The sequence below is a fragment of the Alligator sinensis genome, unplaced genomic scaffold (genome assembly GCF_000455745.1).
Source record: "Alligator sinensis unplaced genomic scaffold, ASM45574v1 scaffold1009_1, whole genome shotgun sequence".
Classification (NCBI taxonomy): domain Eukaryota; kingdom Metazoa; phylum Chordata; order Crocodylia; family Alligatoridae; genus Alligator; species Alligator sinensis.
In genome coordinates this window covers 351,441-379,029 of record NW_005842995.1, presented here as the reverse complement: position 1 = coordinate 379,029, position 27,589 = coordinate 351,441, and the positions used below count along the sequence as shown (strand labels likewise).

The 27,589-nt window shown below is 42.5% G+C and overlaps 2 protein-coding genes across 3 annotated transcripts in view; both read right to left on the bottom strand.

The window, feature by feature from the left end:
* LOC102374778 (glucose-dependent insulinotropic receptor-like) overlaps positions 1 to 11,198 on the bottom strand; it is a 12,678-nt gene extending 1,480 nt beyond the window's left edge. Inside the window, exons 1-2 of one of the 2 annotated variants that reach the window (XM_025192987.1) lie at positions 9,758 to 11,198; positions 9,354 to 9,431 (exon numbers count right to left, since the gene is read on the bottom strand). In XM_025192987.1, coding sequence (XP_025048772.1) covers positions 9,354 to 9,365 — 12 coding nt within the window. In that variant the 5' untranslated portion in view covers positions 9,366 to 9,431; positions 9,758 to 11,198. The remainder of the gene's footprint in view (positions 1 to 9,353; positions 9,432 to 9,757) is intronic. The other variant, XM_006036650.3, reaches the window with a different exon arrangement.
* Positions 11,199 to 14,997: 3,799 nt separating this feature from the next.
* On the bottom strand, positions 14,998 to 27,588 carry SELENOT (selenoprotein T; the record flags this gene model as incomplete). Its single annotated transcript, XM_006036649.3, has 6 exons — positions 14,998 to 15,733; positions 19,718 to 19,869; positions 20,516 to 20,603; positions 22,588 to 22,714; positions 23,649 to 23,759; positions 27,506 to 27,588. Coding segments are annotated over 5 exons (534 nt in total), but the record flags the coding sequence as incomplete, so codon positions are not given.
* Position 27,589: the final 1 nt, after the last annotated feature.

Below are 27,589 nucleotides of genomic sequence, written 5' to 3'. Positions count from 1 at the left end.
GGCTGGGGATTTTTGCTTGTTCAGTCAGTTCCTGCATGTCTTTGACGCAGAAAGATAAAACAAGACTATCAAACAAAGCAAAAATAAATCATAACCCTGACAGGTGGATAGAACAAGTGCAAACTGAGTGAGTTTCCTAGCCCACAAAGGAAATGATCCCATATAAAATATCTACTGTAAAACAATCAGAGTGTGAATAATAAAGATGTCAGTATTTGTTTCAAAGAGGTAAATGGACTTCAGTTACTACAACGATTGTGTGTGTCAAGCACAAGAATGGGATTATGATTTCTATTAGAGTGTTTTTAATTTCAGGAGAAGGAAGATTTAAAGGAAGCTCTTAGAACTATGGAAACTAAGGAATATGTATGTAAGGTTTCTACAGAAAGACACCACCAAAACCTAGACTAAAGCACCACACACAACAACAACCCAGAAGCAGGAAGAACCTGGCCTGAAATTACACATTTTGTGCAGGTTGATCAGAATCAAAAAAGTTTCAGTTTAACAAACAAGTACACCTTTTTGTGTAACAGTCTGGGCTTTCATAACAGAAAGGAACATCTAGTGCTTGGGCAGAAAACCGGGCATTGGGATGCCAGGATTCTCTCCCTAGCTTTACTGTGCACTAAGGACACCAAAAGCTTAAATACAAAAGTCACCTACATCTGAATATCATGTGCCAACTGTAATTACCAGTTATTTGGAAGACATGGAAAGCTATGGGAAACAAGGCAAATACTTCTCCAATTTTTAGTTTTACTCTGGGCATGGGGAAATGGAAATAAGGGGGGGGTGGGAAACTGTGTATTTTGGACCTGGATCATAGTGGATTTGATACACCTTTGTGGAGTCATTTTGTTTCCTCCATGCCTGTGTCAGCTAAGAACAAAGTGGTGGTGCACAGGTTGCAGTTTCCAGCATCTGCTCCCAGCCAGCAGGGAACACTTGAGGGTGAGGCATGGGCAACAAGCAGGCTCTGGAAGGAGGAACCTGCATGCTGCTGACCCCAGCCCCCCCCAGCCACTCCCTGCACCTGGAACGTGCATGGGAGAGCCCCAAACCCATGTCAGCTGGGGACAGCAGCACAAGCGAGGTGCTTCTGCTCCACTGCGGCTCCCCCACTCCTGCAGTCTGCCCCTGAAAGTTTCAACACTGGCTTCAACAGCCCGTAAGTGCTGGGTATAAAATATTAACACTCAACCTCAGACGCTGCTGGTCAGAAATCTCATGGAGAGAAGGGGCATGTGGTTTTACCATACGACATTATCCACCTACACTTAGAGCCAATATTTTCATGGCAACATTTTTTAATGCCAAATAATAGCAGCATCACTATTTTCTGATGTTTGCCTTCCACCTGTGATACTTGTGCCCAGGTGAGTTCAATATATTGATACATTCCATTTAGAATTGTTACAGATTCATCTATCAATACCAGTCTCTCCAGAAAATGGTTTAAGATACTTTACATGAATGATTCTGTATAAAATGCTACATTGGATTGAACTGATAGGCCAAGTCAAGTCTAAAAATACACACAAGGCATCTAATTGCAGGCCTGTTTATCTGAACAGAATTGTAATTTTCTTTGGCAACTAAAAACATGCCAGCATTTTATGATGCAATATGAATTTAGACTCAGTGAAATAACTTTTCTAATTCAGACATTTTTAACTATGTGAATATTAAAACAAATGTTTATTAGAGCTCATATTTCTTTGCAATAATAAGACTTTGTTCCTAGAGACCTGTTTTCAGAAAGTGAACGACTCCATTAGCCACTTACTGAACAATGCAGTGATGTCAGAGGGGAGATTGTGTTAATTCAAACAGCTGACACATTAGTTTTCAGGTCTACAGTGAGGTCAGCTCAGCAAAACTCTTTCCTGGTCATAGGCCTGTTGCTGCAGATATGACTGAAACTGCCCAATGAATTATACTACAGAAAGCATCCTACCCACCCCTTTCTGCCTGGTCAGTACAAAAGAAGAATTCAGGGCCTCAACATCTCCCTACAAGATCATTCCAGATGAGAGGCCCTGGTTCTTCAAAATCACCCTGAGATCTTTTGGGTGGGCAATACAGCAGTGCACAGGCAATCCAGGAAGTTTTTGCAGAGTGCTGGGGACAACTTCCTGGTACAAGTGTTAGAGAGGCCAACCAGGGACTATGCTTTTCTTGATCTGCTGCTCACAAACAAGAAAAAATTGGTGGAGAATGTAGTAATGGATGGCAACTTGGGCATCAGCAACCATGAGCTAAGTGAGTTCAGGATCCTGAGGAAAGGAAGACAAGAGAGCAACAAAGCAAGGACCCTGGATTTCAGAAGAGAGGAAAAGCAATGGATGCGATGTACCTTGACTTTAGCAAGGGTTTTGTTATGGCCTCCCACAACATTTTCGCAAGCAAGCTCAGGGAGTGCAGGTTGAACAAATGGACTGTAAGGCAAATAGAAAACTGGCTGGATCCTCAGACTCAAAGTGTAGTAATCAATGGCTCAATGTCTAGTTGACAGCCAGCATCAAGTGGAGTGCCACAGGGGTTGGTGCTGTGGCCAGTTTTGTTCAATATCTTCATCAATGATCTGGAAAATGGGATAAAGTGCACCCTCAGCAAGTTTGCAGATGATGCCAAGGTGGGGGTAATAGTAGATGCACTGGAGGGTAGGGCTAAGATTCAGAGAGACTTAGACAAATTGGAGGACTGGACCAAAAGAAATCTCAGGAAGTTCAATAAGGACAAGTACTAAGTCCTGTCCTTAGGACAGAATAATCCCATGCACTAGTACAAACTGGGGTCCAACTGGCTAAGCAGAAGCTCTGCAGAAAAGGACCTGGGGGTTACAGTGGACAATTAGCCAAGTAAGAGCCAACAGCGTGCCCTTGTTGAGAAGAAGGTTAATGGCATACTGGACTGCATTTGTAGGAGCATTGCCAGGAGATCGAGCAAAGTGATTATTCCCCTCTATTTGGCACTAGCGGGGCCGCAGCTGGAGTACTGTCTCTAACTTTGGGCCCTCCGCTACAGAAAGGATGTGGACAAATTGGAGAGACCAGCAGAAAGCAACAACAATGGTTAAGGGGCTGGGGGACATGACTTCTGAGGAGAGGCTGAGGGCACTTGGCTTATTTAGTCTGAGGAAGAAAAGACTAGGGGGGAGGGGGGGGGTGCGAGGGTATTTAATACCAGCCTTCAGCTAACTGAAGGGTGGTTCCAAAGAGGATGGGGCTAGATTGTTTTCAGTGGTGGCAGATGACAGAACAAGGGTCTCAAGTTGCAAGGGAAATTTAGGTTAGATATTAGGAAAACTCTCTCACTAGGGTTAGGGACAGAAGTTACACATAAACCAGTTTAAGTGATCAGAAACTGGCTTAAACCTGTAATAGAACATAAGCTCAGTGCATATAAACCAGTTTCAAAATGGTAGAAACTGGTTTGAGATAAACCTGGTTTAATGTAGTATCAGACTTAACTGACTGAGCTCAAACTGGTTTATGCAATTTCTGTCCCAGACCCCTTCCTGGTTTAAGTTAAACCAGAGACCCCCAGGATCCCAGCATGCTCTCTTGGCTTGGCTGTGCTCTCTGCTCCAGCAGAGCAGGGATGGTCCTGCCCCTCTACTCCCTAGCCAGAGCAGGGACAGGCAGGGGCAGGGGCCTGGCTAGACCTTCTGGAGCCAGTGTAAGAAGTTTATTTCCCCCTCCCTACCCTGTCCCATCAGCACGGACCTGTTATGCATTTCTCTGCTCACTGCTCCGGCAGTGGGTGCATGGCCAGCCCTAACAGTAGCCTCAAGTGAACTGGCCAGGGTGGAGGTTTAATTTCCCCCTCCATCCCACTGGCACAGACCTACGCCAGGGTCTGCTTCATGCTTCCACCTCACTGCTCCAGTGGTGGGGGTTGGGGGCATGGTCAAATGCTGGCCGGCATGGCTCCTGAAGCAAAAGGAACAGAGAGTGTGTTTATTCACCCCTCTGCCTCTGGGGGACCACAGCAGGGTCTGCCATCCCTGACCATTGCTGCCAATCACTCTCTGTGTGGGGAGAGCAGTGGGAGAAGTCCCCTACCACCCCCTTCAACAGATGCCAGAGGGAGGGGGGGAATAACCTCTGCCCCCTCACCTAAGGGGGTCATGCCGGCCAGCCTCTGGCCGTGCCCCTGCCCCTGCTGGAGTGGCAAAGGGGCAGGGTCCTTGATGGGAGCTGCACCCCTGTCATGGTGTCCAGGCAGAGCAAGCCTCTTCTTGGGGGGAGGAGGAAAGGGACGAGGTGCAAGCAGGGGGGTCAGAGCTGCCCCAGACTGTGTGGGGTGAACGGCAGCACCAGGACTCAGAGGGGTGGCCATAGCTCCCCCACCCCCCAGGCCACCCCATCAGTGCAACCACTGCTCACCACTGCAGCAGCTTTGACCACCCTGCAGCTTGGTTCCCCCCTCCCCCTGGCCAGGAAGAGGCTCACGCTCCGGGAAACCATGACAGGGGCTGCAGCTCTCATCAGAGTCGCTCCCACCTCACCACTCCAGCAGCAGGGACAGGGGCAGCAAGGCCCCCTGGGGGGTGGGGCAGGGAGAGGGGTTATTCCCCACTCTACCCCTGGGGGACAGCAGCAGGGTCTGCCAGCCCTGACTGCCACCGCCACTCACTCCCTGCATAGGGTGAGCAATGGGATAAGCCTCTTCCTGCCCCCTCCACCAGACACCAAGGGAAGGAGGGAATAACCCCCCTCCCTGCTCCCCTCCTCAAGGGGGCCCTGCTGGCTGGCCTCTAGCCATACCCCCGCCCCCGCCCCTGCCACTGAAGCAGCAAGGGGGGAGCGACCATGACGGGGCTGCAGCCCCCTTCATGCTGTCCCAGAACATGAACCTTTTCCTGAAGGGGGGGGTGGGGGGGGAAGGGCACACTTAGGGGCAGTCAGAGCTGCTGCAGACTGTGCGGGGTAAGTGGCGGTGGTGCTGGGGGCTTTGAGGGGCTATGGCCACCCCTCTGAGCCCTGGTACTGCCATTCACCCTGCATAGTCTGCAGCAGCTCTGACCCCCCCCCCCCCTCTTCACTGTTCACCCCGCCCCCCCCCCCCCCCCCCCTGCTGGCTGGCATCTGCCTGTGCCCTTTCCGCTACCACTGCAGTAGCGAGGGGGGAGCACCACGCAGACCCTGGCTCAGGTCCATGCCAGTGGGACAGCAAGGGGGGAATTAAACCCCCTTCCTGGCCAATTCACTCCAGGCTACTGGAGTGCAATGAGTCAGAAGAAGGCGGGAGGGGAAACAACAAACCAGAAGCCGGTAGCTTTTCTGAAAACAAAAAAAGAAATCCTTCCTAGCCCCTGCAGATGGGCAGAATAAGGATTGCAAATACTTTATTTCATACACTTTATTTCCTGTTCTACCACACTATCCCTTATATAAACTTACCAAGTTCAAACTTAAAGGGATTTCGGCTTTTTGTCCCGAATACTTTGTTTGGAAAACTTTCTGTTTACTTCCATGTCTTTGATTGTTCTTTCAATCTTTTCAAGCATCTCACCTACTATTGAAGTCAAGCTGATAGGCCTGGGTCACTCTTTTTTCTCTCTCTGTTAGAGAGAGACATTACATTTGCTATATGCTCCAGAAGTAGGCATAATCCCTGTATTGATAGGTCCATTGCTCAAGTAGTTGCTATTTTATGTACCATTTTTTTTCAACATTGTGGGATCAAGATCATCTGAGACTCCTGATTTTGGGAGAGTAAATAATATGCTTCACTTCCTCAGATCTGGTTATTTCCATAATCATGTTTTCATTGTCACGTGCTACCCAACCATCCTCTTCAATTACAACTGCATCTGTGCAGAAGACAGAAATCAAGGCCAGCCTAGGGATGGACCAAGATCTGAGGTAATGTTTTACTTCAATCTCATCTTCTATATAAAGTAGCCCACTTCTTCCCTCCTGGTTCTCTTTTTGTGATCAGAGAATTTTTTTTCCTATTTGTTTTGATAACCTTTGCCAGGTTTAACTCAACTAAGCATTTGGCTGTTTTCTCTTGATTTCTACGTTCTTTGACCACAGAAAGGTAACTGTCCTAACTAGTCAATTCTTTTTTCTGTTTCTGGTATATCCTCTGTTTGTTTTAATGACAAATGTCTTTTTACATTAAGTTTTGTAGCCCTTCCCTACAGTTTTCATCCTTAGCTTGGGAAGCAACCACCAGATTGCATTTGCACTTTTACCTTAAAACAGTAATTCCACGACACATCTACATCCAAGTCCCTTAGCTCTTGAATCCAGTTGACTTCCCTAACTAAATTGCCTTTGCTTCTCAAGCTTAGCCCATCTGAAGTCCAGGACCCTTGTTACAGACATACTCCTGTACCTCCTGCAATTTAAACTAAATCAAATCAACTCCCGATTGTTCAATCCTCAATTCTTTTCCACAATCAATTTTTCTATAAAGTCCACACTGCTCACTAAAACTAGTGCTAAAATAGATCTTTCTGTCAAATGGTCACTATCAGATAACCTGTCCAAATATATCCACCTATTATTCGTTGTGTTCATTTCCCAAACTATAGGGGGAAAAACTGAAGTCTTCCTTAATTACACAGTGTCCACTACCCATTTCCAAGTCTGGAATCCCTTTCTAGTCCCATCACAGATCAAGTGCTGAATGTTATCCAGCTTGATCTCAGGTACAGATCATTTGCTCAAAGGTTTTGATTGTTAAAAGTTGGTCCTGGAGGCAATCATTTGGCAGCCAGAATGCAGGGTAGGTAACTGAAAAGGCATGACAAACACTGAAAACATACGATCACATGAGCATCACCACCACTCCTGTGAACACGTGCTCATCTGGTACCTGCGTTTTATTGGGATTTTTCCATTAACTAAGTCATAAGCTGGCATATCAATGTTCATTATTACATTAATTCATGTATAGTGTTTCCATCACGTGCATGTATAAAGGCAAATGCAAAAACTCTTACAAAAAAAAAAAAAAAAAATATTGTTTCCATTTTCTTTAAGATGTTGTTGAACAAGGAGATTGTAGCAAATGTGACCTTATTTATGGAAAAAAAACACTCCAAAGAAGAGAAATTTAAACAAATTGGCCTTCCAGAGAAGTAAATACATAAACACATTATAAAAGATCTAGGAGAACGTGGAGCGTTTTGCTTTGGATTGACAGTGCATTAGATCCATGTGCACTGGCTGTGATATGGTGGTGTTTACAGAAACCTTGTTGACCCTAGCAAACACTTAAAGCCGGTGCACTCTATAACCCTGGGAAGAGGTTTGTTTATAGCTTTTCTGACTGGACCACACACTTCTGAGCACACGGAGTTACAAGTACACCAAACCACCTTTAGATTTCAGGACAAGGATTAAGTCTTCAAAGGGCCAGACCATGGTCAAATGTAAAGGTTTGTATTTCTTTTTTTTTTTTTTTTTATACAGGAAAATAAATTATTGCTACTGCATGCTAGTTTTGTTATGCTATTTCCAGGCAATATAGCCACTGATGCATCATGGAACTTATCCCAAAAGGGATCTTATAGTCTAAATTGTTGCCCTCAGACCTGCAAGTCTGTCACATCATCAGATGTTAGTCTGAAAACATAACACCTGAGGAACTAAGCTTTTTTTTTTTTTTTTTTTTTTTTTTTTATGATCCTGCCATAAACCCCTGTATTGTATAATCCACAGCAGACTGATCACCTGAGGGGCCACAGTAAAACTGATGGATGGGAATATGCCTCAAGAACCACATGCTTCTACTGCTAGTCCTGTCACATGAACAAGCCCCTTCTTCCCTCTCCTTCCAATGATCTCTGCATGCATGCTTAAACCAGTCTGTCCTCTGCACTGAGTAGGTAGGTAGGTACGGTCCCGGAGGGATATACATGGGTATTCTTTTTCTCCCCATTTGCCAAAACTCACTTATATGCACCCTCTTTGACTTGTACCAAGACCATATTCTATGTCCATCTTGATAACGTCCTGGTTTTCAGATATCAGGTCATCTTAGCTGAGAACAATCCTGGGTCAGAGCTGGGTTTTGGTCTGGACACTATGTGCCTTAGCTAGAAAATTAAAAAGGGCCAAAAATTGGACTGGGTCCATCTTATGCTCACATTGCATGTTATAAAGCTCACTTTGCTCACATCTGTAGCATCAGGTGAAGTTCTTTAGTACTTATTGGAGAAACTAGCAGTATGTTGAAACCCAAAGAGCAGAAAGGTTATGTTTATGAATGCTGGCCAAGAGCAATGAACTGAAGTGGAAGTTTCCCAATCAAGTAGAAATTAGGAACCAAGGAATATTCCACTTGGTAATTCAGGGGAGAAGATGAACTGACAGGTAGAAATGGAGGGTGTCCTCAGGGACCTGACTAAAGGACTACTTAGCACAAAAAATGGGTTCAATCATGTCTTCAGGTGCTGCAGTAGGTGGAGAGCTGCACACTGAGGATCATACGGGATATTAGGACATATGCAGAGGATGTGTAAAGGGTATTTCCTATCTGGTCATAGGAAGGCAAATTTGTCTGCCTGCAAAGCAAATGCATCAGTGGATTATTTCTAATCTCCCAAACATTGTAGCCCTTTACTTGAAAAGCAGCATGTATTTTTGCTTCTATTTTATCATCAATCAGATACCCATTTTGTACGCAATTCATTTCAATTATATTTGGCCCTATCTGTACTCTGGCACGCTGCAAACTAGTTCAACAAAAAATGAATCCAATACATTATCTATTTAGCTACTGGTTAAACATTCTATATTCATTTAGTTCACATTTGTTACAGATTTTGATTTTAAGTCAACCAGTCCAAGATAAATATTACTTGCAACCTTTTGTTAAAGACCAGTATAAAAGCTCCACTAATAGCTTTGCAAACATTTTAAATGGATTTATACCATTCCATTGTTTCTAGGCAGTCTCACACAGTGTTTGTCAAGCTTGTGTGTCTTGGAATAGCTATGTTAAAGTACATTGGTTATGTTCAGTACATGAAGCTACAGGGCCAAATTCTGATCTCATTTAGAATTATGGAAACAGAGACCTGAATCCTAGTCAAAATATTTATCTACAACAGGGGTCAGTAACATTTTTGGGATGAGTGTCAAAAACACCACAACCTCGACTTGGAAGACATTGGTATGCCAGGAGCAGACGGTGGGGGAGCCGCTAGGAGTCCGAGCCTTGTTGTAGGAGTGCAGGCCAAGCCGCTTACCCCATTCACCCTGAAGTACACATGCCAAGCAAAATGCCTGTGTGTGCAACACTAGCAGCCGTGCTGGGGGTTGCCTACCTCTATCTACAATATAATCCAATAAGCACAATCACCTATTAAGAACATAGTTGCTTACCTGGTTCAGCATCAGAAAGCATCCATTAACAGTTTCCCATTCTCCTTTTGGTAGCTGGAGGATTTTGATGCTTTGAAACTTCAGTCACAGAAAAAAGTTCTCCCTTTAGAGTGTAACAGGGTAATTGGGGCAAATATGCCCTTACCTTTAGAGTATAGCATTTATCCCTATATCCTCCCCCACTGCTTCTCAGGCCAAATAGCTGCTTAGTCTTAACCATGCTAGGTTTCATCCTCAGGGTTCCAGGTGTTCCACACCAGCCTTCAGTGCTACTACAGCCCTGCCTCTGGAAAAGGCTTGCGCCCTGGCATCTGGAACCAGGAAGTGCTACCCATCCCTATCCAAAAGCCCCTGCTTCACAGGATCACTTCCTACAAAAACCATATTCAGATTTTCTCTGTAACCTCTTTCTGGTAGCCTCCTCCCCAGGTCACTGCAGAAAGACAAGTCAGGTCTTAGGCCTTAACTCACCCAAATCTCTCCCCTTTCAGAGGATATTACTTCTTTTATACCAGATTCCATCATCAGCCTATGGTTCCATGAACCATCTCAGTCACATGCTCCTCTTAGACTACAGCCCCCACTTATTCAGTCAGAAATGAAGCACAGCTGAAAGCTGAGACCAACGTATAAGCCCAGCTGACCCTGTGCTAGAGATGTTTACGACCTGTTGGGTCAAACATTAATTACTGAGTATCAAATATTTAAACACCTAAAGGTACAGAAAAGTACCAAGTAGGATTTCAAAAGGACCTAAAAGGATGAAGTACCTCACTCCCAGGGAAAAAAAAAACAAAACTTTAGATTTATCTGCATCCTGAGACACTTAAATCATTGGAGTTTGACCTTTGGTGCTTTACACGAACATGAAGGTGAATGCCCTGATTCTGGTCTCACTCACACCAGTGTAATTTCACTAGCATTGGTGGAATTACTCCCAATTGCTGGACCCCAAAAAATGTGTGCCTCAAGCAGCTTTTAAGGGGTGGCTTCCTATTTTAATTCCACTGATGGATCCATAATAGTTTACAGAGCACCCAGCAATTAGATCAACAACATTTTGGCCCTATTCTCCAACACCTTGTATTCTAAACACCTGTATTTAACAAGTACTAAAATGGGTTAAAACACTGTAATTTTGAAAACTGCCATTCACTATCTACATATGTGTATCCACTTAGTGCATGGAAATGTGAAAGCTAACAACATGATTTTAATAAAAAAAAATTTGATAATCTAACTTTATGTAGAAGCAAATATGCATTAAGTAGGAGCTAACAGTTATACATGACAGATGAGTCAAAACTATGATTTCAGGGGCGCGATAATAGCTGGATAAACAGTATTTGGGTTTCATGTTACCGATATAAAGTATTTATAGAGGGAAAATAACCCACGCTAATTGAAGACCTGATTGAAAATGAAAATGTTTCATGGCAGCAAAACTGAAGTAATGCAGCATGCTTATTTCAGAATTAAATCCCTTTGGTTAAAGTGTAAAACTACTTAGTATTCTGTTAATGCTTTATAAGTAGATCTCAGGAAGCAAGGCAGGTAATGCTTTCTTTAATGACTGCCAACACTTTTTCTCTCCAACTCATTAGAGTTATTTTTGCTTGAAAACATACCATAAATACTGTTTTATGGGATTCAGTGTAACCTGTAAAAAATAAAACATCTGATGGTCTTGGTGATCCAGAATTATACGCAAAATTGAGGCAATGGTAAGATTTATGCACTCATAGCATGAAAACAAACTTGTACTTCTGCCATGTTTAACAAAACGTGAGTATAATTACCAGGGACCCCGGTTTTCTCTGGGGTGGGTTTTTTTTTTCCCCATCAATTTTCAGATTTAAAAAAGTAACCCAAAATCCATATTTTCCTGTGATTAAAATGAAACACCACTAATATATATAAAATAGTGTTTCATTTTAATTATGCAAAAATGTGGATTTTGGGTTACTTTTTTAAATCTGAAAACTGGAGATTTTTTTTAATTAGAGAAAACCAGGATTCCTAATTACCCATCTCTTTTACAGTAATACTGGGTAGGTTTACAATAATAGAGCAATTCATGAGGTTATCCACAATCAGCCCAAGCCACACAAACCACTCTTCACAGTCAGTATCATACCCCGTGACCTGCACCAAAGACATGGACAATATATCATTTGTTATATAAACAGATCAGCTAGCCTTCAAAGCAGATGACCACCACTATTAAAAGTAGTTTATTATTCTTTTCCAAATTGTGAAGCCTAGGTAAATATTAGTAGGATATATTGCATATGAACAGTTTCTGGAAGTTTCCTAGCAACACATCTGTACGATCACAGAGCAAGTGCAATTACTGGTTTCTGTCAAATATGAATGAAGTACATCATTAATGGGAAGCTAAAAACTCCCAGAGACCCTAGAAAATTTTGGTTAATCTATTTCAGATGAGAATGAATGAATGAATGAATATCAACCAGTAAAAAACTTCAAATTATCACATGCCTCTTTACATTCAAGGAAATACCACCCCAAGCAACTGGAGCAGGGGTACTAGCTTGGAGAGGCTCCAAGCCCAATCATTAAGCCTAAACGGGAGAGCCTTAACTGTCAAACATCCAGCAGAGAAAGAACCTGTCCATGCTGCAGTCTGACCCATGTTTTAGAGTCCACCCATCCCCATCCTAGGTGGGGGAATCTCAGGGTCCATCCTGCTAACTCTGAGTGTGGACTACATTACTACCTGTGCCCTAAACATAGCTCTAGGAGTCCTACCACCCCAATAGGAAAAACAACTCCAAACCTTGTTAAATCTCTAACCCTCAACCTAACTAGGGCTGTTCCAGCAGACCCCATCCTGAGCAGCCTGATCACAAGTACTAGCTTGGATGGCTCCAGACTTGTCACTCTATCTGACATCCTCAGCTGGCAAGCACCCATGAGAACAGGAGGAACCTTCCCAAGTCCACAACCTGACCAGTGTTTGGAACCCCCCCCCCCCCCCCCCCCCCCAACCCGTGGGGGTTGGGGTGTACTGCATCCTGCTAAACTTGATCTGGACTGCATTACCTACCTGTGCCCTAAGCCTAGCTCCAGGAATCTTAACATGCCACCCAGAAAGACACCTCCACATCTTGCAGAAGGCAGGGTAAAAATGCGCCTTACTAAATAAGGTTATGAAGTACAAGCTTTCATGGGCTGAAGCTCACTTCATCAGAAAAGATGTGCACAAAACAGTTAATTAAGAAAAAAAATTGAATACAAAAGTGAGGCGGGGCAGGGGGAGAGAGAAACGGAGACAGAGAAGAGGATGGGAAGAGTGCTGGGAGAGGCAAACAAACAAGCAATAAACACATAGGGCCAAAGGAGCCATAGAAGCTAATCCAGATAATGGGATAATCCATAGTCCCTGTTAAAACAAGATTTAACACAATCCAGTCTGTGGGTATTTTCTTCTTCTGCAATTTGCCATTCACACTGGTTATAAGAATGTTGCTACCCAAGAACAGCAATCCTGAGCTCAGCAGTGGAGTGTCCAGAGAGGTTAAAGTGCTCAGCCACAGGCTTTTGTGTCTTTCCTACAGTGGATGTTACAGCGCTGTTTATTCATTCCAAAATGGAGATATTGCTGTTTATCCAATTTAGACATCAGATGGGCATTGCAAGCAGGAGACCATGTATTAGACATTGGTAGGATTGCAAGTGAATTAACCTCGGATGTTGTGCTTGTTATTCAGACCTGGAAGGATGTAGCCTGTATTGATGAGAGGGAAAAGCAGGCATCCTGGTCCATTGCAAGGCCTCCAAACCATACCCACTTTATAACCCTAGCTCAGGCTGTTCCAGCAGCCCCATCCCAAGCAGCCTGACCACAGGTACTAGCTGAAGAGGCCCCAAAACCAATCACTAAGGCTCTATGGGAGATCCCTGGCTGCCAAACACCCAGAGAAACAGCAAGAGAAACATTTCCAGCCCAGAGCCGGAACTGTGTGCTGATCTTACCCACCCAGAACCCATAGTGAAGGGGCACAGGGTCCATCTTCTTAGCCTTAACAGCATTACCTAGCTGTGCCCTAGAAACAGATCTTCAGGTCCTACCATCCCCAACTATCATTTAAACTTGCCCCTAAAATACTGAGGAAGGGGTTATAGTAACTTGAGAGAGTAATAGATCTAACTTCAAAAAGACAATTGGATTATAGGACTTGCTTTCTGTTCAGGAAGCCATAAAAGAGTCTCACAAAAGTAACAGTTCTCAACAGTATCTGAAAAAGTATCTGAAGTCAATGGGAACTGCAAGGGCACCCGATCTGGCTCCTTAGAGATATCATCTAAACCCTAAATTTTTGGACTATGGAAAGGGCCAGAATCATTAATAAGTTATCAATTAACTCAGTCTGTAGACCAAACCACCTTACCGGTTACTGAGCTGCTTCATCTCTACAGTCAACAGTTTCACCATGGGGGTGATATGATATTTGCCTTCCTGGAGCTTGGCAAGGGAGTAACTAGATCTCATGCCATCAACGGTGCTAGAAAAGTTCACCACTGTGAATGTATTTGGGCAGAACAGTCTTTCATCTTTGAAGCTATTACCCCATCATTTAGAAATGCTCACTTAAAGGATTTCACTGTTGTGAAAGTCTTCCATACAAGACTGTCAACATAAGAGATGCAACTGGCAAGGGAAGTAAAAGGTAATATAAAGGGTAATATAAAAGGTAATGTAAGCATGTAATAAAAAAGACCAAGAAATGCCTTACTGAATGAAGAAAGCAATCTAGTTATGGGTGAGGCAGAGATGGCTGAAACTTTTAATGCCATTTTCACTTCAGACTTCACAGATAAGGTAAACTACAATATGACAAGTGCAGCTGGTAGCAAAGACGACAAACCTTGGAGTAGTGGAAGAACAGGTCAGGAATTACTTAAAGAAGGTGAATATTTTCAGGTTGCCAGGCCCATACAGAAAATACCCTAATGTACTGCTCAAAGGTACAGGCTGAGTTCATTTCAGAGCCTTTAGCTATCATCTTTGAAAATACATATATTGGGTGAAGTCCTGGATGAAGAAATGGGAGGAGGAAGTGGAGAACTAAAGACCAGTCTAACCTCAATACCTGGAAAGATTATTAAACAGGTACTCAAGGAACCAGGGTTATCAGAACTTGCATTCTTTTCTTGGGAGCTAGATTAATCTGGAGAAGACTGATGATACCTGAAGGATGATTATAAAGACAATGTAGATTCTTCTCTGTAGCCACAGTGGAGAGCACTATGGGCAATAGTCTCCAATTGCAGTAGAAGAAGCTTAGGTTGGAGATAAGAAAGAACTCTTCACACTCAGAGTGGTCAAGCATTGGAACAAGCTTCCTAGAAAGTTTGTGGAATCTCCATGCTTGGCAATTTTCAGCAGGTTTGACAGGCACTTGGCGGGGTGGTTTGGTCTGGGATAATCCTTCCTCGTACAGGGAGCAAGACTATATAATCTCCGGAGATCCCTTCCCCTCCTGCTTTTCTACGATTCTGAAGCTATCCATTCTCTCATCTAAGTCATGTATCTGAAGTGTATATTTTCTAGACTTTTTTACATTCTCAGCACAAAACAACATTTATATTTTCTATAATCTTTACACAAGATACTTCACACAGTAAATGAGAACTCTTTATTTAAATTACATTTGCTTAGTTTATATTTAGGACAGTATAAAGGCCCAGCTTTTCAATTCTTTTAACTGGTTGAGGAAGAAACTCCTGAGCTGGCCAATGCAGTTTAAAAAGCAGTTATTTTTTTTGTTTTTTCTGAAATCACAAAAGTGATGTAATTACTCTCCATATAGTTTTGTCCATATAATTTAGCATATAGTGCACCATTTCACTCTGCAATATATTTGGAAAAATATACAAACCTGATATAACCATATTAGAGATGTCTGATAGATAGTTGTCAATTATTTAAGACAGTTTAGGACTATATCAGATATTCCTGTAATTCTATTTTAAACTACAAAAAGAACATAAATTCATATAAAATTACAACAGATTAGACAAACTTTTTCCAAGGAAAAATTAGATATCAACTCAATCTGCCATTCTGTGAAACATGAATATAAAATAAAAGTTACAATTAGTAATGCCTGTATTGTTTAGCTATGAACTGGTCGAATTAACTCTTAAAAAAAACTATACAGTATTATTGCACTCCATGAACGTGCAGTATTTGGAAACATGCCAGCACTGAAAGAGGTCTTCCATCGAGGTTTTTCAGGAGGTACAACGTGACTGTAAAGAAAGCATCCAGTCTGCACTAACAGCTTGCTGTCTTCAGTGCAGGCCTTCATTGGTTTCAGCCACGCTGCCAATGGAAAGTTTTGCTTTAATGCCTAAAAAGAAATGCATAAAACATATTGTTATTGGGGGAGGGCACTTCCTTCTTGGTCAAACAAAAGGAAACTGTCTGTGAAACATCTCAATACACTTCTGGAAGTTCCAACAGGCTCACTCAGATTGTGGAGAAGAACTAGTCATTACAGACTTAAGGAGATTAAAAGTGATGTGGGAAGGTACTTGGGACTATACTTAGAATCCTGGGGGAGAGTTAAGTAAAGAAGAAACTCAGGCTGGGGGAAAAAACACAAACAACCCTAGGGAAATCTTTCCAAAAATGAAATCTACTAAGCCACTGAATCATCTCCAGAGGGAAATTATGACAGCTCCATTGCTTGGGAAATGTAGCCAGAATCTACTTTAAGCCTACAACAGCAGACTTCCTGGATTAACAGGATGAATGAACTTCATGTAACAGGAAATCCATGCCAGAAACTTGTGCTCCACATTGCAAGCAGGAAGAGTGCACTGTCCAGGGTCCTACAAACAAGCATGCGTCAAATATGAAGGATACAAAGGATCCAAGTCGTGTTTCTGAAGGAAGTGGGAGATACCTAATTTTATGTCTATTATGGGGCCTCCTGTTCGTTTGATGATTAAAGCATTAGGCTAAAGGATAAATTGGTAAATCAGGCTTAAGTGATTTTGCTGGTCTGAAGGAACCAAAAGTCAAAGTCAACAACTTCACTTAACCCAATCAGCAGCACCTGTATAATAAAACTATGAAGCTGTTGAACTTTGTAACACCACCATGCTTTAGTTAAGCTGCTGGAAAAGGGGGAAGGGAAAGCCCAAGAGGAAGGATTAAAATAGCAGCTCTGAGGCTCAGAGATAATAAGAGGCAGTGTCTGTATGGTTAGAAGCAGATGCCAACTTTGCACTGCCATAAGAATTATTACGGAAGCACAAAAGGCCAAGCAAACAGACATCCATACCGCTTGCCATGCCATGAATGCCCAAAATTTGTGGCCATGAAGTAGCTGATATTAATTTGTGCTGTTATTTAGCAGCAGATGTCTGTTTGCTTGGCAGCCCAGAGCTGCTCACACTTTCCAACTGCCCCAGCAGATTCTCTAAGGTGCTTAGCACCCAATCCCCCACACCCCAGGAATTTCCATGCAGGATCAGGTCCCCCCAAGCCCTGAGAGTGCCTGCCTGGCTTTCATCTACTTACAGAGACACTGGTTTGACACTTCAGTGTGGTCCCAGGACTCAGACTGCACTGGAACCAGCTTTTGCCTGGTGTGCCTCTCAGTAAGCAGGGAAGACATCGCTCCTTGTCCCACAGGATCAACAGATAATATAAGTCTCTCCCAGTGAAGCAAATTTGCTGTGCTGGGACAACATCCCAGCACAGCTGATCTATTTTATTTGGTGACATCTATTTGTAGCCTATGAGAGAAGCTAGAATCCCAGTCCCCAGAAACGTTATTCAGCATGAGCTAAAGCTCAATACTCCCCCCACAAACGCACGTAGAATGTTTAAGCTCTGACAAATGCTACTACCTATCTAAATACTTGGTTTACTGCATCACAACCAAATCACAGCTGCCGAAGGAAAACTGCACCAGTGGCCAAGACTGGGTCAAAACGTGTGTGCTCCAGAACCAGTCCTGCGAGGAAATGTCAGAAATGTGTTCTACATGTACTTGCAATTTGTTCAAAAAACCTCAGCTCAGACACTAAGTCAAAAATACCACACAGAAGTAAGGGCTCTGACCTGAAAGGGTGCCCCCAGAGGCAGAAGGCTCAGATATACAACCAGTCTGGAACAGCAAGTCCCTTTAGCACAAGAATACCTCTATGAAAGCTGTACTACATCAATGCAGTTTAACTTAAAGAAAGCCTTTCATGCACAAACAGCCCACGTTTGTACATAGAAAGGTAATATTTTACTATATTAATATTAAGAATTATATAAACATTGCACCCTTTGATATTTTTAAAATAGAACCTGTTTAAAGAGAGCTAGTTTTACAATTCAAATTTTAAACTTCTGTATTTAGTTATGACTTTTCATCCTCCCCAACTCCCAGCTTTCCAAGTAGTATTTGCAGTTGGTTATTAAGTGAGCATAATGTGCAGAATGCCAGGGTAATAGTGAGAAAAGGTAGTAATATGCTCCTACTCTCTGGACTCATGAAACAAGCATGTCACTCACCTACTATATGTCTTAACATACGTAGTGTTTTAAATCTTCAAAGCTCAATACATGCTTTCCTATATTTTCAGACATCCCCAATGGACAACTGACAGTTGTTGAACTCATATCCTGCCTAGCAAGATCAGTCTGTACAATCTTTCACTTCAAGCCAGAGGGAAGTTCACTGGACAACAAAAATTTGGTATGACTACTGAAAGGTGCTACAGGCAGCTCACGGTTGGTAGTGAAAATGCTGAAACACACCTGAAGCAGGGAGGTTAGACTGGGCTCTGTCCTACCAAATAGAGGTCATCGCAAATATAATTTACAGATGAGGGAAAAAGGAATCACTAGCAGTTATGCCAGAAAGATCCATTTTTAAGAAATTACTGGACAAATATCGTCTAGTACATTGTAAAGGGGAAGAAATACACAAGACAGGAATTTTTCTTCTTAAATATGGTACAAAGGTGGGAAAGACACAAACACACTGAATGAAGTTATATTTATTATTTGTAACACTTAAGAGCCAAAGTAATGGAGCAGGATTCCATTGTGCTAGATTCTGTACAAAGAAAATGAAAGTTAGTCTTTAACTCAGAGAGCTTATAATTTAAGTACAGGCAGTCCTTAACTTACAGCATTTTGAGTTACAACATTTCACACCTACACCATTTATAAATTAACACCGTTTCAACTTTATGACGTCAGTTTCAACTTTACTACACTTGATCTGATGTGACGCCACACCAGCAAACAAGTTTGCTGTGTCACCCATCTCCCTGGAGAACATCTGTCCAAACTTCCTTAGACACTTTCTTTAAGAAAGCAGACAAGACTCCAGAAAAACCTGCAGCCAAGACACCTGAGAAGACTCCAGCCACGAACTCTTCAAAAGTCCAACCAAGAGCCTTTCAAAAAGTCCAACAAAGTCACCTCAAAGAAGTCCTTCCAAATCAATGTGATTGCTATTTACAATATAAATACATTAATGTAGCTAGATTACTCATCTATAATTGATTAAGTAAAAAATTCTTCGGTATTTTTGGTGAAAATAGGGTATCAGGCCTTGGTTCAGTAACCAATCCCCCATTTATAACATTGTTTCTTATGAGAAAATTGGTTCCGAGTTACAATGTTTCGACTTAAGATGCGGTTTTCAGGAACCAATTGTGTCATAAATCTGAGGACTGCCTGTACTATCATCACAAAACCCAGTCCTCTTTTCTAGATGAGGAGGGTTAGGATATAGAACGAACTGTCTTTTACCGTATCTGTACTTTATAGAGCAGTTCTACCTGACTTGCCATTACAGGCAATCTCTTCTGGAAGAAAAAGTTTCTTGCTCCTGTGACACGTGATGTGCAAAGCTTTCATATTAATTACTCATATATCCCAAATTAACTTCTCCTGTTCTACTTAATTTTCTAGAAAAAGAAAACAAACAAACCCCCCAAAAAACAGAAGAGCATGCTATATTAACCCTACTATTTTGTCACATACAAACACACACCCTTTCCCCAAAAACTAACTGCTGCAAATTGGAATTGACCTGGTTCAGACAACAGACAGAATGCTTCCTATAGCTTTCAATAAGGGACTCCAAAAAAGTAACTTATCATAAAATATTTTTCCAACTTTTTGAATCAGAAACTCTTTAAGAGCCCTGACCACCCAAACACACACTCTGTTACCCTGGGGTGAGCAATCCATTATCTTTTGCAATGTAACAAGTAGCTAATAATCCTGGGGAAAAGTGTCTGGGGGTGTAGAGGAAGGGATTCAAACAAAAAAAAGGAAACCAAAATGCAAAACAGAACAAAATAATACAACTTACAAGAAGTTTCAGCGCTGATAGAAGAGGCTATGATCGATGATGGGGCATTGACTCCATGTGCACATTGAGTTTCATTTCATTATCAAGAATTTGGACAAGTTGCTGCATGGAAGGAAGGTGACCAGACTCCAGCTTAGACCACACTGGAACATCTATAAACAAGAGAAGTGAGAAGAGGGGGAGGGGCGGAAAACGCACACAGTTACAACAAAGTAGCTGAGAAGTTTAACAATAGCCAGTCAGCTCCTGAATTCAGAAAATTTAGGGTTCGGGGCAGAGTTTTGAGCCTTTCAACTGTAGAAAAGGCTTAAGGCAGGTAAACCTCATTAGATTTCAACTCATTTCTGTATGAATTTTAATATTCTTAAGGCTGACTTAAAAAGGCTTGTGTTTTTTGAGCCTGTGGTGGCGAGGAGATAAAAAAGATTAAACACATACAAAAACCAAATCCACAAGTTTAACTTGGCTTTCTACTCAGAGTACTATGAAAAGAATTGCACCTTCTTACTAACTAGCTGACTCCCATGGTTGCCATAGAAGTTCCCCTGAGTAAGCTTATCTGCCTTCAAAATAGGAGGCAAATAATAATCACCTTATGCAACATATATGTAGCAGATTCCAATTACATACTAAAATATAACAAATGACACAGGTAAGTGCACAAACTCATTCACAAACTCATTTGTCACCTTGCAACTTAACCTGGAGTAACAAAAGAGACTGGTAGTCTCTGAAAACCCTTGTAGAACATGGCATGCACACATAGCAATTCCTTTAAAATAAGACAGCAGAACTCACCATTCAAAGTTATCTCAAATGCACCTGTTGACATACACTGATTCTCAATCATGTTGCTCAGAAAGAAAACCATCATACAAGCATAGACCTAGAACCAATTTAAAAAAAAATCCGCATTAGTCTCACATATTGGGATCTTCTAAACCAAGCTTTTTATTCATAAAACCCTGAAAGGTCCATAGAGACATTTTAATTCTTCACCTGCACCTTCTTTGAAAAAGTTTGTAGGTTTTCAGGGAGATGATAGTCCTTTTTTTCTTTATTCTAAATAATGGCTTGCACAATTTTTTTTTTTAATATTTTTTTTAAGTATCCAGCTTGAGAACTGAGAAATGATACTGAACCCACTGATCCTTAAAAGTTCATTTTAAGTTTACTAAAGAAAAGTGGTGTCAAACTCATCTGGCCCCAGGAGCCTGTTAGGCCAGGTTGTGACTGACCCCAAGTACCACACATACCATCCATAGTGCCATGTTCAGCTTGCATACCACATGGAGTAGGTGCCAGTCCTGCTCCAGGGCCTGTGCTGCATGTAGTACACGGGCTGGCCCTGGCACTGCATGAAGCACAGCAGATCAATCTGGAGACAGTGCACAAAACCAGGCCAGCGTGGGTGTCATATGCATCACGCACCCCAGACCGACCCCATGTGCCATGCGCAGTGCCAGGTTCAGCTCACGCACTGCATGCAGCTCGCAGGGCTGATCCAAAGACCATGGGTTAGATCATAAATCTCCACAGGCTGTATCTGGCCCATGACCCATATATTTGACAACCCTGCTACAGAAGATCAAACATCCCCTCCCCCACTCCCATTAAAGTCACGCATTCTGCAGAGCCTTGGAGTGAGATACAGAAGCTTAATACAGTATTTAAGAAAATCAAGGAGGTTCTCCATAATTTCTTAAGTAGTAAGATACTGTATATTTAGTTAGGGAGGATGTATTTTGATAGATGCTATTTCTGTTGTAAACCCTAACCACACTGTTCCTTCTGCACTATCTTTTTGAGCTTTCTTTTGGCATCATACACCAAGGATCAAATGATGCAATCTTCAGCAACATGGCATTTGGAGATTTCATAGCTACTATGGTTATTTATAGTATTCTCTTTTTATTAGTGCTAAAACATTGTTTACATTGGTAAGCAACAATGAAAGAATTAAGTACATGAAATAACAATAGGGCACTACAAAAAATGTAGTTACATTTCAATGAAGCCTTAATTTAGGTCAGATACACAACACATGATTCTGTGGGCCAGCAGAATAATACATTACTGTACTGAAGCTGACCCATGATTCAAACCTACTGCACTGGTAGTTTAAGTTGAGGTTTGCTGCATCTATAACAACAAAAGAACTTCTAAAAGCAAGACCCAACAACTTGGGAGCAATATAAAATATATTATAGTTCTGTCTTTTTAGTTAAAGTCTAGAATGAAATCACTGTTTTAGAATTTTGAAAGTAACGTTTTAGTGCTGTACTAGGAATGACTGGAGAGCTATTGGTCTGATCAAGAACACAAGTTTCCCAAAGCATTTGGGAATCTTCTATAAAGTAAAAATACAACTGGATTTTACTTTTTAAAGTACCAAACAGGGTTTCTAAAAAATGTAACAAAAGCTTGTTTGATAAGAAATATCTAAGAAACTGCCATGATTCAATGCTTTTGGAGAAAAAAACAATTTTAACACCTATCAAAACACAACCACAAGTTTGTTCTTGGTCCAATGAAAAAAAAGTTGTGCCTTCTTACTGACGGTGTAACTCCCATGCTGCTGCATCTTTATCAATGGGGTGACATTAGGTACCTCTCTGTAGGCAACCAGACCTCATATCTGCATTTCTACCAATACCAGGCACCACCATTACAAGTAATTAGATTAAACTCAGAACATTTCCTGCAAAGCATTCTCAGTTACAGCAGAGAACTACACTTCTGCCTGCACCCTAAGAACCTGAAAATAAAATAAACCATATCAGTTTTCAAGCACCCCCACACAAGTATTATGAAATCACATCTTAATTAGACCACATCACCACAAAAGAAAAGAAAAGTAAATCATGTACCTTATTTTCTTGGCCCCACTGCCAGATACTTGGAGCTTGCATGCCAAAGAAAGCGAAGGGATCCTTGCCAACAATAATTAAGCCTATTAATACTAGTTTGAAGATTGACAGGAAGGATGCTATGTGTCTAACAAAAGCAAAAGATACAAGTCACTTTATAAGGCTCTCAAATGCTTCATTACTTTATACCTAAATATCACTTAAATTGGTATAATCATTTTCATAGGACATAATTAGAAAGCAGGCAGAGAGTAACATCACACCCAAAAAGACTCAAACTGATACCCTGCTTTTATCTCTAAAGTTAAGATTCAAAAAAAAATTATATCTATTTTGCAAACTGGCTTTTACTAACAAGGCTGTAAACAACAATTAGGTACTACATGATTCAGTAACCACCACAGTAACTGTACACCTCTATCTAGCCTACAAAGGACTCTTTTAATTACTAAAATAAAAATAATTCCTTTTCAATTAAGTTTTCTCATCACTTTTTTCCCCCAGGTTTTTAAGTTATGTTTAAAGGAATTCTTCTATGACAGAGTGAAGTTTTTCACTTTGGTTTTAAAACCAAAAGCTCCAATCCAAATGGGGTCATATCACAATACATATACACACATAATACTATCAATATGTGCACACAGTTTAGTTATAAAGTAAAATTATGTGAACTCGTGCCCAGATTCAATGGTGAAGATTTACTATGAGAGATCTGAAGAATTAGAACGGACTTCAATCTGCCATGCAATAATAGTGACAGACATTATGATACAGATGTGGTTGCTTTCTCTTTTATGATGCATTCAAATCAGGATCACTTGGCAATAAAAAAAAACAAACACACCAAAAAACAAAAAAACCCCAAAAGAAGTCTCTTTTTATTTTTTTAAAGAAATGAGGGTAGAGAGACCATCATAAGAAAACTAAAAGAATTTACAAGATGTCAGAAGAATTTTTTTTAATTAAGCATATACATTGGCCATCTTTAGCACAATGGACAGAGACTGAAGAAAACAAACCCAAAAAACCAGTCAACCCATCTAAACAAATTGTTTACATACCTATATATAGGTTGGGGAAGGTAGTTCTCTCCTTCAATGCGGATGTCTGGGTACCGCTGGCTAATAACCCGCATGTACTCCTCAAACACCCGCCTGTAGCCTCAGGAAACACTAAAAGACAGAAATTATTACTGAACTTCAAACATTGTACACTATATTCACTGCACAGTGGAAACTGCCAATACCTTCCCAAATATACTTTTGGGCTTATTCAACTAGACACAAATTAATATTAATTACACACAAACAAATTGCCAAGCTGATGATTCCAAAAGCTTTCAACTAGATTTCACGTGGCATTTGCTTTCATTTACTAACCTACAGATCAAGTTCTAGCAAGTACATATGTCTCAGAAGATTTAAGATGAAGAAACGTATTTTTTTTGTCTGGATCACAAGTAATAAAACCTTCTCATAAGTTCTATGACATTATATTCAAAAAGGTCAGACTGTAACAACCACCCTGCATTTTTGCAACGGCATCAATTAATTCTGAATTCCCCACCCCCACCCTGATCATCACATTTAAGCTTCCTGTAAAAGTTTGCAAAGGCTGATGAAGTATTTTTAATATTGCAGGATATGCACTAAGTACTGAACAGGAAAGCAGTTAGGAAACAGGTTGAAGTGGGTATAATAGAGAAGATAACAGACAACAGAATGAGGGCTCCACAGCACACCCAGAAGAGATGCAGTATTTTTCTGAATGCTGGAGATGGGTAACCGATTAAGAAGTTATGTTAAATGCTTATCAATATCTTTCTTTTGCTTCTTTATAATTTAGAAAAAGGCTTAGAATTTCAAAAACAGCAGTGAAAGAGACTGATATAAAAAAGAGCTTGTTAACAAGATGTTTTAACGGTGAACTTCCAGTGCAAAAATTACATTAACTTCAATCATATTAGTCCTCCAAAATGTAAAATAAATTATTTAAACATCAGCTGTTGCCTCCAGTACACACGATTTTTAGATTTTTGTTGCGTGTAACCAGTAAGATTTGACTCCACTTCATACTACAAATGTGTCTGAGACATCACAACACAAGAAGGTCCATTGCTGGAAAACAGAATTAATCCAAAGGCAGTACCCTTTAAAATATTAGCATGATTGTACTAGGTTTTCCATTTTTCTACCTTTTGATATAAAAAAAATGTTCTATGCTACAAAACATTAAGTGGCACCAAGCCAAAAATAGAGAAAGCTATCACAAAGTGTCACTTATGAGTCAGATGATCCAAGTAGAAAACCTGCATCTGACTGGGCAGAATACAGAAAAACTCCACATTATCTAAATAACAAGTTTAATATTTTTACCTGCAATTCAGTTTTTAGAAATATGTTAGAGCAATATTTTTGCTTTAAGATTGTGAAAAACTTGAAAAGAAAAAGGCAAAGTACAACTGAACTCTATTCGTCTCGCAATAGAAACACAATTGATCCCAAATAATTTGACTCTGAGAAATGCTTTGAAACAAAAGCAGTTACTTTTCAGTAGTTCAACTTAGTGTACTCTCTCAGACTATCAAGTATACTACCAGTTATTTCATTCGAAAAATGAAACACTAACCTCAGAACAACCGTAAGCTATGGAAACAGGATTTTAGATAAATGATTACAGGTCAATCTTGCTTCTTGAAAGATTGACACTGTATATTTGTATATATTTAATTACATAAAAACTGCAGTAGAAATAATCTGACAGCCACTCAACTTGTGAAAATGCATGAGAAAAATATAGGAAGTAAATTAAAGTTACAACAGTAACACTACTTTACCTTAACTTTACTACTTGTGGCATTTTACAGAACTGCCTAAACAAAAGTGAACAAGGCCCAGAATCCACTTCTGGGGACTAAGATGTACATTTTTGCACCTGTCGATATTTTTCCCCTGCTGAAATGACACTGTGCGCTACCAACAGCCAACAAGCAGTGCTACAAGTTTTTCACAATGGACTTGAACACAAAGAAAAATCACAGCAGCGAGCGCACAAATTATCAGCTCTGCTACAGTTAGCTAGATACCTAAAATCATACGTTTTATGTTCTAAGAGCTGGTCAGTTACCATGCTCGTTTAACACTGGATGCAATGGTGTAACTAGGGCAGGGTGACTGGGGCAGTCACTCATGTGTTGTCTTCAGGGGGAGGGGGAGGTGGCTCCTGCTGCTGTGCGCACCCCCAGAGGGAAGCGGGGGGGGGGCAGGCGAGGCATGTGCCCCCTGGATCTGTGCACAGGGTGAGGGCAGCCCCCCCAAAATTCACCATAGCCCTCCCCCAAGCCTCCCATCCCAGTGCTGCTATCACCCGCCCTGAGTGCAGCCACAGCCCAGTCTCCGCTGGGAAGAGGCTGGCATAGCCTCCGGCCCTGAGCACACAGTGGCAACCTGCCCTTGCCTCGCACACAGATCCAGGGGGAACATACCCCCGGGGGTGCACACGGCAGCGGGAGCTGCCTTCCCGCAAGAGCCACCAGCTCTGTCCCACACCCCACCTGGATAGCGCCTGCCCCAGCCCCATACTCCTTCCCTCCAACAGACTTACCAGCTAGACACTGCACTCCTGGCGGTGTGCATGCTGTGGCTGCGTGCATGCATGCAGCATGTATCAGTGACATTATCACCTACATCAGCCAAAAAAGCTGATTGCCGATAATGTCAACTTCCCTTTTATCGAAGCTGATACAATATGGACCAACGTATCGGTGTACCCTTGTGCACAAAAGACTCAGAAGAGTCAGTTTCATCAAGGATGGCAAATATCTCATGAGAGACCTTGAAGTTTGAGCTCAGACCATCTCTGCTTTTGCTGCTTTCCTGTCTATACTTCTCTTCCCATTAGTCCTCATCTGTCATTCCTATAGGCAATCAGTGTGCTGTTAGTTAACAGCACGGGAAGTGTCCTCAGCAGGCCTTAGAGCAGGGATGGGCAATTATTTGGGTTGGAGAGCCACTTAAAAAGAGTTTTGGTAAGCTGCTGAGGGCAGAGAAAGATGGCAATTGATCCCGTCCAGCCCACCAGTGTCACCAGGAGCTTGAGGAGGGAGAGCTGTATACCACACCTGGGCCAGGCAGCGCACACTCCTCCACCCCCAGCATCCATCTCCCCTGCCCCCAGCTTCCTACCAGAACTACACAGTCCTGGCACAACGGCCACCAACAGCCAGGCCTGTCTGGGAGGGAGCGCGATGCAGCACACGGCATAGCCATCTCTGCCACCGCAGCGAGCCGCTGCTGGTGCGCCACACCCAGGAAGCCACGGGCAGCACCTGGGGCTGAGAGACCAGCACGGACTCACCTCCTAGAGGTGCTGCACTGGCATCCGGGCAGGTGGGACAGCTCCCCGACGTGCTGCCCCGCACCCACTCCTGTGCCGGCCCAGCTGCTGGCAGCCAGTGTCAGAGCTGCGCAACCACAGTGCCAACAAGAAGCCGGGTATGGGGCAGACGGGGCTGGAGGAGCATGCGTGCTGCGGCCCAGCCCAGCCCCAGCCGTGCAGGAGCAGAGCAGCGCTGGGCACGGCCTGCCCTCCTCAGGCTCCCGGCGGCAGCCGGCGGGCCGGACAGGATCGATGGGTGGGCTGTAGTTTGCTCGCCCCCTGCTCTAAAACTAAAGTATCAAATTAATCACCAAATTCACAGGTGCACGGGCTAGACCAGGCCCGAGAGCAGCACCCAGCGCCGCCCCACGCACCGCAAGGACCCAGCCCGAGCGGGGCGGCCAGAGCTGGACTGCATCCTGCACAGGCCTGCCCGGGCGCCCACACGGCGGGGAGGAGCCCCGGGAGCTCGAGGCCTCCGAGCCCAGCGCCCGGAGGCCGGCTCCGAGCCAGGCCGCGCTGCGCGGGGGGCCGCACGCACCAGATCTGGAACTTGAGCAGCGGCCCGGTGGCGTAGGCCATGCGCAGCTTCTTGGCCGGCAGCCCGCCCGGCTCGCCCGCCGCC